Source organism: Morone saxatilis, unplaced genomic scaffold (assembly GCF_004916995.1).
Source record: "Morone saxatilis isolate NCDOM2014 unplaced genomic scaffold, NCSU_SB_2.0 Contig17, whole genome shotgun sequence".
In the NCBI taxonomy this organism is placed as follows: Eukaryota; Metazoa; Chordata; class Actinopteri; family Moronidae; genus Morone; species Morone saxatilis.
In genome coordinates, this window is record NW_023339729.1 from 24,136,008 (window position 1) to 24,147,881 (window position 11,874).

Consider the following 11,874-nt stretch of genomic DNA (forward strand, 5'->3'; position numbering starts at 1 on the left):
TAGATAGATGGATAGATGGATAGACAGAGATAGAGGGAGAGGGAGCATCCGGCCAGGTGTATAAGTTCCCCCCCTGTGTGATGACCTTTCTTCAGTTCAGACCTCTACAACACACACACACACACACACACATAGTTGAGATTCATTATAGATTCATAAGTACCAACATGCCCCCAACCCCTCCTCACCAAGACATCATAAAGGTCAAGTTCATCTTCCTCTGTATTCTCTCTTTGTCTCCCCTCCCTCTCTCCTCATTGTCTCAGGGGGCACTGCAGCAACCACAACAACACCAGCCTGTTGCAGCAGGAACCTGTGTATGTGTGTGTGTGTGTGTGTGTTGACTGTTAAAGATATAAGCCAAAGTAATATGAATACATTTCCATAATGTAGCGTGTTTAGCTTGACGGTAAGGTCTGCCAATCAGACACTCTGTGAAAACATTTCATCAACATTTTCTCAAGCCACCGCTGTAAACAACCCTGTCTGCCTTCATTACTGCCCACTGAAAGGCTCCTATAGATCTCTTACTGAACAGTGTCACGCTGGTTGTCTGCTTAAAGATGTTTACGGTGTTTAATAGGTTGAGGCTAAGGTAGATATGGGTGGAAAATAATGATAAGGTCTATTATTTCTAACAGAAATCCTCAGTGTCTCTATGCAAAACATCAATATGTGACAATATTTTGGGATGGCGCTTTCAGACGATTACACAGAAGAAAATTCAGATCCATTTATAACATGGACATAATAAATAGATACAAATAAAATAAAGCTTTTTGTTGTTATTTTCAGTCACACTGAACAATCAAATATAGTCTAGAAATATGCATTACCTACATTTTAAACTAATTTAAAGCTTTATTATGTTACTTAAAAAACAAAAAATCCCAAACTATCTATTCTCATTTCACCTTATCAATATTGCATTTATATTGTTCTTCTTTATTTGTGCATATGGACTTCTCTGAGGCTTATTTCTAAGAAGGAAATGTTACAAAAATCTGATATATATGAGAGTTAGATTTCTTATTGCTGGTTTTTCTATTCCCCAGGTTCAGATTACAATGGAAGAACTGTCCATCCAGGAGTGGACGGAGATGTGGACAGGTGTCTGGACCTCACCTGAGCCTCCTGACCCTGCCTTCTCCACATGGGACAGCGAGCATGAACGGGTTACAGGAGGCACGGTAAACGATTGTGTTAACCGCTGCACAACGTGGTTCGATTTAGAGGTCTTCTTAACTCATATTATAAAAGAGAAAATTACCTCTAAAATCATGTTCTTGTCGTTTTTTCTGTAATATTTAACGGCTCAATGAGAATTTTTTTAAAATGAGTTTCTTATTGAACAGCAGAGAGACGGACTGTAGCGTTAATATAATCCAGAGACACATCCTGAGCTGCACTGCAGACAGCTCCTCACACACTCGTGGTGGTTTTACTTGCATTTTCTGATTTACATTCAAATCATAAACTATTTAGGTGTAAAGTTCATAATCAATAGATCCAGTTACTAATGAACTCCACAGTGATGTCGATATAAATTATTTAAGTCTGGTGCTCTGATTTGGACTTTCTTGAGAGGGTTGTCATATATTGCTTTAGTGTTAAAGCTATTGGAATATAATGTACATTAGGTTGAGTTTTACCTTTAACTTGTACTGCTATTATTATTATTATTGTATTATTTTTGCTATATAAATCAGTGTTTTATCAGTTTAATTAAAGACAAAGAGCAGCATGGTTTTTATTTAAGCATTGTTAAGCTTCTTGACCTCAAAAACAGCTAAATGGACCTTGTGGTGAAGATTTGCTTTATCAGATATTAAGTATTTAGTAGTGTGTTAAAATAAAATACAACCACATGTATAGGCACATTGTGATTTTCTGAAAATCTGAAAATACAGCATCACATTAGCTTTACAGTTAATACACATGTGGATGAGCACAAGGTTTTAGGACCCTTTACATGTGAACATATTGATCTCACTGTTGTGTTTGTTGGTAAGGGATGAGTGTAATTTATTGGTAATATTACCAATGTATTACCAATGGAGTCTAATGCCTTTATCTCCCTCCCTCTCTTTTTCTCTCCCTCTCTTTTTCACACCGTCTCTCTCTCTTTCTCTCTTTCTCTCTCTCACACACACACACACACACACATACACACATACCACACACAGCAGTGGCAGCTCGGTGCTCCTGACTGACTGACAGCACCGGCGGATGCGAGTGACAAGCGGGATGCTCAGGTGGCGGCGGCGGCGTGCTCTCTCTGTCCTGTCAGTCCCTCTGCCGGTGGAGGTGGGCTCCGTTAACTGAACACCTGTTCAGAGGTAAGACAAATCCTTCCTGTGTTTTTATCCTTGTTTCTCCCTGACATGTGAGGTTGCCTCAGATTTAGTCTCGCAGTCAGACCGGCTGATTGCCCGGAGCAAAGTAAGCTGTACCTGGTCTTGTTGTCTGTGGTGCTGTCCCTGTGTCTGGATCTTGTATTGTTTTTTTCATTTTCATTTTCAGACAGTTTATTCATCTTTATGGCAACGTGTGGCACAACAACTCGTCATAAATTATGTAATAACTACTAATTAGAGTCCATTTAAAGGCTGGCGTCTGTATTGCAATTTATTTTATGTTGTCAGATTGTGTAATGACCTGATGTTGCCAGCAGGGGCGCTGTTGGGCGTAATTTCGCTGGATTGACATAGAGCTGCGGCAGATAGAAACGTTATGATCGATAAACCAATATAACCAATATAAACATATACTGTCAGTGCTTTAAACTCTGTTTGATAGCAACTTATTTAATGCACCAGTGGTGGAAACTAAGACATTTTTACTCCATTACATTTATCTGACCACTTTAGATTCTAGATAATGTGTAGATTTGGTCAGTTTAGTTTATAAAATAAGATAAAATAAGATACCCTTTGTGTATGTACCTATATGTACATGGTGTTTTTACAGTGTGATATTGCTACTTTTACCTAAGTAAATTATCAAAATGTTTTTTCTACCGCTGTGCACTGCGTAGCTATTGTTACTATAAGAACTTGAATAAATAGTGGAAGTAATCGCTTTAGGAATGGGCATCAGAGAGGATTGATACTACGACTGGCATTGTACATTCCCTGTATAATTCCTTGAACATTGCAAGCTTTGGATTTACTATTAACACTAAGCCACTGTTCACACAAGTGCTGCATTTCTAATTACTCATTAAGTTTAATATTTAAGTTCAGTAAGCCGCAGTGGAGTAACTAAGTACATTTACTCAGCTATGATTCTAAAGTACTTCAATTTTATGGCATTTCTACCTCACTACATTTCAGGGGAAATGTTGTATTACAGCTAATTTATTTGATAGCTATAGTTACTAGTTACTTTGCAGATCAGGATTTAAAAACTTATAGAGAATTTAAAGCGCAATGAATCAGAATCAGGTTTATTGCCAAGTAGGTTTTCACATACAAGGAATTCGCCTTGGTAAGGTGGTGCATGACAATTAAACATTTAAAATATAAATAAAGATGAAGATAGAGACATATATATACAAATATATATATAAAAAAAGAGATAATATGTACAATATGTCTGGATACTTAAATAAATGAGTGAAGAGCTGTACAGGAATGTGCAAAAAATAATTGTCCGGGGAAATCTGCAAGTTAGCAGCGTGACATATAATGACATTATATAATGTGCAAAGATAGGAGGAGGATTAATGTAAATTAATGTAACACATAGACTCAGGGTGGGTGGCGGGTTTAAGGCTCAGTGTCAGTGGGCCTTGTTGATGACGCCAGCTGCAGATGGGAAAAAATATTAAGTATTTTTAGTGTAAAAAAAAACAAAAAAAAACTACAAATTATAAATGAAACCGCAGAAACACTAAATAAAAGTAAGGTCTACTCCCCTGCAACTACCTCTAACAGTAATGTGTATATGTGGATGTCTCAGTAATCCTTTGAGCTTGTTGACGCTTCTACCCGACGTGCTTCTACGACGTAATACGCACCGCACGGCGTCGGCGCGCACGTACGTACGTACGTATTCTCTCGCTGTGTATTATTGCTCAGAAAGCAGCCACCATGGGGAGTTAAGGGGTTAGTCGACGGGTTATTTTCGTTAATATCTAACACCACAAAGCTATCCATATGCTGCGTTTCGGAGCACACAGTTCGCGCCACTATCCCCAATGCAGCGGATTACGGGGATCGGGCTTTCAGAGACGGTAGGAGACACTTTTGTGGGGAAACACGGGACGTTAACGTAACCTAAAAGCTAAGCGAGCCAGCTAACGAGCTAACACACCAAGCTTAGCTGGCGCTGCAGCCAGCAGAGTGGAAAACGTGCCCTCGCTTTCTTGTTTTCTTTGATCCTACATGGGCCCAGTTGTTGTGGTGGTTGTTGTTGCTGAGTGGGTAAAGTTGGGAGTTTCTTTCTCCACGAGTTTTGCCCGCCGCGACCCAGAAACGCTACAAAGTGCGCTCATGTTGGAGTGTTTTTTTTGCACGCAGGCCCGTCTTGTGTGGTTGTAGAGTTTGTTTCTGTACCCATCCCCCCACCGTCTTTGCAGGCCAAGATGAATGAGATTCTCACTTCAAAGCTTCTGGCACTGGTGCTGGCATTTGCTACGAGGCTGGCTAGCTGTCTTAGCCTGTGAGCATTAGTTGGTTGTTTTAGGAAATGAAGTCTTGACGAACGAGAAGCTTTGTTGTGACAACTGCTGGCGTTAGCTTTTGAGGCTAGCTGGTAAAACTGAAGACAAAAAAAAAAAAAACTTAATCGTGAACTTAAGCTTGGGGTTTTAGGCACAGCATTAAAGTGTTTTTGGTCAGACTGGAGGCTCTTGGTTGTTAATTGGTGGTATTAAAAGCTTACATGCCAAGTTAGTATTGTAGTTATTGTAATATTTGCTGTTTTGTGATTCTCTTTATTCTCAACCACACTTGTCTGCATCCTCCTCCTGGTTTATTTTATGTATCTGTTCTTCTTATCATCCCATAGTGCTGTGTACTATATAAAAATAGTCTGACAGAGTGAAGGGGGTTAGAAATGAGTCAGCCTTCTTCATCGTCTTAGTAATACTGTTTATTTCCTTTGTGTCAACTCCCACTGCGACGACTAACTGCTTTTTCTTGTCTCCATCGTAGGGTGAATTGTTTGACAGCAAAATCATTGCTAGAGGGCAAGATCTGACCTCTGCCTTGTGCGACCAGAGACATGAGTGTTGTCAGAGAATTACATGGGATCGGGTACAGGGGCGGCGGCGGGGTCGTGGCCTCCCTGAGCGGCCCTACCCACTTTACCGAGGATGCCCCGCGACCCCCAGTTCCTGGCGAGGAGGGATCTGATGTGGACCCCCCGGTTCCGTCGGCCAGCACCCGTCCTAACACCCTCTCCCAAACCCTCGGCTATCCCCCGTCCTCCTCGTCATCTAAAATGGGGGATCCATCGAGTTACACGCCCTCCTCGTCGTCTGCGACCCCGCGGCGCCCGGATCTGGACTTAGGGTATGAACCCGAGGGCTCAGCTTCACCGACTCCACCTTACCTGAAGTGGGCAGAGTCCCTCCACTCTCTCCTGGACGATCAGGAAGGCATCCAGCTGTTCCGAACCTTCCTGTGCCAGGAAGGGTGTGCGGACCTTCTCGACTTCTGGTTTGCTTGCTCGGGGTTCAGGAAGACGAGCCAGGAGAAGAGGGCAAAGCTGGCCAAGGCCATCTACAGGAAGTACATTGTAGACGGAAGTGGGATTGTCTCCAGGCAGATTAAAGCAGCCACCAAGAGCTTCATCAGAGACTGTGTGGTACGGCCGCATCCGGACCCTGCCATGTTTGAACAGGTAATTAAAATACTTATTTAATGTTCAGCAACAGGTGTTGGGTCACGCAGGCCAGTGGAAGATGTTATAGATTTCTCAGAGGTTGTATTTTGTCCCTCTCTGTGTTCAGGCTAAGAGATGGCAATTTTAGGCTATTGAGGTTTCAGCTTGTGCAAAACCGCATTGCTGTGCAGGTTGGCAGCATACAGCAGCCGAAGATGCATTACGCCTGGCGAGATAATGTATGACACGCAAAAGGTACCGTAATTAACGTCTATGGCGACGCTGTCCGCAGACTGGTGCTGAGAGCTGTGTCTTTTCCTCACAACATGGAGTCTTTTCTCCGGTACGCAGTTGGTCGGCAAGCGTTTTGGCTTCTGATTATTAAGCCGTTGTAGTTCAGTTGTGTTTCAGTGTTTACATCTAGATTAGAGGAACTTGACAGCCACGTCTGCTTCCATAATGACGGGTGTAGCACGTCTTTTAACAGGCCAGAAGTTGTAGACAGTGTGTACTTTTAAGAACACGCCAATTTGCGTTTCATTTGGAGTACAGAGAGTGTGCTACTTTATGTATTCATTTTCTGGGGACGAGTAATCACATTAATTGGAAGATTAATCATATTTGCAGTCAGAATAAAGGCTGCATAACATCCTGTAGGTTCCTCATTAGGTTCCTGGGTTCCCAAACATGTTCTTGTGGCCACTTAGGGTTGTTACAGCCTTGTAATAAAACAAAGTTACAAAGAAAGGATGCGACTACAGTTCCACACATTTCTCTAGTCACTAAACTCACAACAAAGGACCAAGTTAAGTTCAGTTTTAGTTTCAGGTTGTTTTTTTGCTCAGTGACCCACCTGTGCCCTCTTTTGCAGATGATTTCCATCGTTCTTTCTGTCTTTTTTGATATGACGTGGATCTGCTGAATGTGTTAAAGCCACATGCACACAAGACTGATATCGCAGGTCTTGTTAACTGAGACTCGAGTCTCCGACGGTAGTTCCATGCAGAGTACCGCTAAACAACACAATTACACAGAGTGAGATCACATAAATACCACAATGAAGCTAGTTTCAGTTTGAGTTTTCCTTGCAGCCAACCTTTTCCCGTGCTTTTGTTTTTGTTGCTTTTTTTTTTTAGAAGATTGTGGGAGTCAGGTAAATGTTGTCTAAATGAAAACGCATTATGTTGTCATCCCTGCTTCCAAGTACCGTCCGACTTGCATTCGGTGGGCTGTCATAAAACCACATGCACCCATTGACACTGACCTCCGACTGGGAATAATGCACCTCACTCTGTGTCAGTCTGGATTAAGTATTAGAAATAATATTAGTATTAGTCAGTTACATAAATGCGGGTTTACCCCGTGTGTCTGGAATGGGTGTTTTCTAAAGAACCCTATAGTGATCATAGTATCCTATCTTGCGCTCACATTTATATGTGTTGAGCAGTGTTGTCTTTAAGCCTAAATCAAGAGAACAGCAGTGAGTTGCCAGGCCCAGACCGTGCAAACAATTTGTCTTCGCTTCAGTCTGAAAGGAGTATGTGTCATCGATGAGTAGGTGGACTTGATCATGATTAATTTTGTGACTATAATTAGAAATGGTGTGAAATGAAGGTATCTTTAGCCACTGTTCAGCTTTGTACCAACTCACTGTTTGTTTGTTCCAGGCCCAGACAGAGATCCAGAGCATGATGGAGGAGAACACCTACCCTTTGTTTCTTAAGTCGGATCTGTATCTGGAGTACACACGGACAGGAGGAGAGAGCCCCAAGCCTAACCCCAGCGACCAGAGCCCTTCATCGGGTCCAGCTAAGCCTGTGCCTGGGTACTTACCCACACTCGCAGAGGATGAGGAGTGGAGGTGAGATAATGCCCAACTAGTGTCATACATTGCACAGGATCCATGCTTTAATAAGAATAATTAAAAGATAAATTCCACAGACGTTTTCTGAGTGCAAAACTAGCAAAACATTCTAATAACCTGTGAAATAATTCACGTTTCTGATGTTTGACTAACGGATAGGATTTAATCTGATTTTAGGTGTGGAGGAGGAGGAGGAGGATTGGGGGAGGTGGAGGAAGAGAAAGATGAGGAGGAGTGTGGAGACACACCAGCTGGTAGGCTGACTCACAGCCTGCTGATGCAGACAGCACCGCAGAGAGCCTCGACCAACAGGAGGAGGCCAGACAGCAGAGAGTACAGGTGTGTGTCTGTGTGTGTCAAAGTTCTTGGGTTCATAAAGAAGACCACAAGGTTATATAATTTGCCACCACAAGTTGTAATATTGAAATATTTTTAATACCACCATGTCTACTGTACACCAGTTTTTTTTACCCATTAATAGTTTGTTTTAGTGCCAATGCGAGAGTCTTTTCTGATACATACTATGTCAAGGAGAACAAACATATTCAATTACATTTCATCATAGGAAAAGTCTGTTGATTGTTTAGTTAAACTGTTTTTTATCCCTTCAACACTGTTAGCCTGTGACTTAAAATCTATAGTTTTCTGTATAAAATTTAAATGTTCTGTTACAAGTTGTGTGAACATAACAAAATGTTATCTGGACACTGAAAAAAAAATAAGTCTTAGATATTAGATACAGAGAGATAGATAGATGGTTAAAACGAGCAGGAAAACAACCCTGCTGAGTCAGATGCAACGAAACAAGTCCTGCTCAAAGAAATAATGTTTATTGTAATTGGAAAAACCCTCACAATTCACGGATTACTCCTGCCTTTATGTTGACCCTTGCCTGTGTGTGTATGAACATGTACATGTATAAACATTTTAATGTTAGCTCACTACATTACAATCTCTCCCCTCACCCTCAGGCCCTGGCGGGAGCCGGTCAACCCATACTACGCTAACATGGGCTACGCTCGTGCTCCAGCAACCAGTGCCAACGACAGTGAGCAACAGAGCATGTCGAGTGATGCAGACACACTGTCACTTACCGACAGCAGTGTGTAAGTACACACAGATGAACCCAGAATCACTGCATTTATTTATTGATTGATTTCATTCAGTTCTGGATTTAAACAGTGTGTAATAACAATCCTGCTCATTCGGGTTTTCGGACTAAATGTTAAGATTTCTGTCTAATTGTTTTTTTTCCGTGTCCTCGTGTACAGAGATGGTATTCCTCCATACAGATATCGGAAGCAGCATCGTAAAGAGATGCATGAAAGTGCCAAAGCCAATGGACGTGTGCCCCTACCTCATATACCTGTGAGTTATACAGCCTCATTATCACCATTCACAGCTGTAGTCACATGGCCTTAATGGTAACATAAGCCCAGGCGACCTAATTCAAATATCAGCAGGAATTTTGTTTATCAACGTGCGGGTGCAGCTTTAATTATTACTGTAGCAGACGACAACAAATACCTGAGGGTGGTGTTATATTATTTAACTATAAAACAATTTTGAGCTTTCACAGTTTTATGTCTTTCACTTTATGTGCCATTTAATGGTTATTATTTTATTCCTGCCTAAATTTGTTGATGATTTACGTGTTAATTTACAAAAATGAGGAGCAGCAGACGTGTATAGAAATTTGTGGTATGTAATTTTTTTTGCTCGTGTGTATATACAGCGCACGTACCGCATGCCAAAGGACATCCACGTAGAGCCTGAGAGGTTTGCAGCGGAGCTCATCAGCAGGCTGGAGACAGTTCTCAGAGAGAGAGAGGCTCAGGAAAGACTCGAAGAGAGGCTGAAGAGAGTACGACTGGTGAGTGTTTTACTCTGTGTGTGTGTGTGTGTGTGTGCTCCTTGTGCTTCGAGTTCATGTTGTTCCTCAGAAATACGTACTGAATCGTGAGTGAAATTGAACATGAACTTTTACAATTTATCTTGTTAGTTATGTGAAACTGTGGGTTAGGGTTAGATGGGTTGGTTTATTAGCTCGCAGTGAGTTCAGCAGCCGCGCAGGAGAAACACTGATGGTGTGTTAGGAATTTATAACTGAACTATGTCTGGGAAGCACACTTATTTCTTTGACAGTGTAGAAATCTGTTTTATCACTCCTTCGTCCAAAAATCCAATATTTGTCCGAAACCAGTGACCCAGCTACAGCCCTAATTGTAAAATATGTTTTACTTTGTTCATGTTGGGCTTCCAAAGCGATTTTTATCTACTAAGCAGTTAAACAGAACCTTCATGCACGTAATATTTAAAAATGGCTCATGTACTTCTGCTGTTATACAACAAGCTGCATACACTGGAAATAAAAGCTAAATGGGGTTTATGGATCTGCTTGGTGGAATTTGAACTCTGTTCTAAATGTTAAATGAATGTAGTCATTTGTGCATACAGCTTAAAATTTAAATGTTGGCAAAATAATATGTTTTTCCTCCCGGGTGAGTTTTATTTTTCAGGGAGGAAAAAAACTGAAAAACAAGAAAAAGTGATATTAGTGATAGTAAAACAGTTCTAGAGTTTTCCCTCACTCCTTGGCCTCGTATGTCGTGTATGTCCAGTTATATAATAATAATATTTGTCTCCATCTCCCAACAGGAAGAAGAGGGGGACGATGCTGACATCTCCGTGACAACCTCCATGTCTTCTCATAGCATACAACCCCCCCTCCCCTCATCGTTCCCACCCCTCTACGGCGCCCGTTATTCAGAGACCACTGCTAACACGGCAACAGTCGCCACTTATGGCGGCCTGGTTGCCATGGAGGATTCCCATGACGACGACCCAGAATCTATTTTGGATGAGCATGTACAGCGCGTGATGAAAACGCCAGGCTGCCAGTCGCCGGGGGCAACCAACAGCACCTTAGGAGGAGGAGGTCGGCATTCTCCTCCCAAATCATCGCGTTCACCTGACGGGGGAATCGGCCCACCTCACTACCCCCCACACCGAGGAGGAGGTCACAGTCTGCCTGCTGCTGGGGTCAAAGGTAAGACGCTGGGGAGGGGAAGGGGTGAGAGATCGGTGAGACCAAACTTCCAAACACACTGCCAGCGTACAGCGAACATTAAAACATCCACCTGTTTTCTTATTGTGAACAAATTCAATGAAAAGACCCAAACCAACTATACGTCATTCCATCCTTATTTTCCGACTCCCCTGCTCTGTCTGTGTCAGTCACAAGGCCATTGTTCCTACTAAAGATATACATCTCAACAAACAAGTCACAGATATATATATATTTTTTTTTTTAAGCTCAGTAATTTCCCAAAAATTCTTGGCAGGTTGTAGTTTTTAGCAAACTTTGCTCAAACAGGAATAAGTGGTACTTGTGGGGACTATTTTCAGCAGTGGATGAATTCACTGCTTGAGTAAATATTTACAACAGCATGAGAGTGTGTGGGCTCTATCAGACAATCAGATATCACCAGCCTTGTAAACAACACTATAGTCCTGACAATGTTAACGTGGTGAGCCGTAGCTGGAGAGATTGGCTCTTCGGGTGTAGAACCGTGTGAGATAACCACCATTTCATGATTTCGGATTTCTGTCCTTTATATTACGCTTCAAATGCTGTGTAGAGTCGCATGCCACTAACAAGTCTCTCTGTGATGTCTCTCTCAGGTATGCATCACCACAAGCAGCCGTATCATCACCGAGGAAGAGAAGGGCAGGAGGAGGCGGGCTCTAGGTCGCAGGCCAACTTCCTGTGGAACGGAGACCCGGCCAGCCAGTACGCAGGGAGAAGTCGTAACTACGCTGACGGGGCTGGAGCCAGCACGCTTGAGGGCATGGGTTACAGGTAGGATAGTGTGGTTGTATGTGCTGACATTTGATAGGTCTACAGTGTGTGTACGTGCTGTCTTTCATTCAGATGACCTCAACTGGTGTGTGTATGTTGTTGCCTGTTCGTTCTACAGTAGTAAAGGCAGCACGCTATCACGGCGAGGTTGTAAGAAGGCATCGGAGACATCGGGCAAAAGTGATGAGAGTGGGCGTGGCGTGGAAACCCAGGTACCACTGGAGGACCTGGAGAGAAACCAGAAGATCCTGCAGTGGATGATGGAAGGAGACAGACAAAGGAAGACCACACATGGGTGAGCAACTATACGTATATT

The 11,874-nt window shown here is 42.4% G+C and overlaps 1 protein-coding gene across 1 annotated transcript in view; it reads left to right on the top strand.

Annotated features, from left to right (window-relative positions):
• Positions 1 to 4,078: 4,078 nt before the first annotated feature.
• The window catches only part of LOC118327020 (axin-1-like), a 12,363-nt gene continuing 4,567 nt past the window's right edge, over positions 4,079 to 11,874 (top strand). The window contains exons 1-10 of the mRNA XM_035660194.1: positions 4,079 to 4,237; positions 5,160 to 5,850; positions 7,500 to 7,693; positions 7,874 to 8,035; positions 8,668 to 8,802; positions 8,968 to 9,064; positions 9,432 to 9,569; positions 10,355 to 10,745; positions 11,381 to 11,558; positions 11,677 to 11,853. Of these exons, the coding sequence (XP_035516087.1) occupies positions 5,230 to 5,850; positions 7,500 to 7,693; positions 7,874 to 8,035; positions 8,668 to 8,802; positions 8,968 to 9,064; positions 9,432 to 9,569; positions 10,355 to 10,745; positions 11,381 to 11,558; positions 11,677 to 11,853 (2,093 nt within the window). The 5' untranslated portion in view covers positions 4,079 to 4,237; positions 5,160 to 5,229. The remainder of the gene's footprint in view (positions 4,238 to 5,159; positions 5,851 to 7,499; positions 7,694 to 7,873; positions 8,036 to 8,667; positions 8,803 to 8,967; positions 9,065 to 9,431; positions 9,570 to 10,354; positions 10,746 to 11,380; positions 11,559 to 11,676; positions 11,854 to 11,874) is intronic.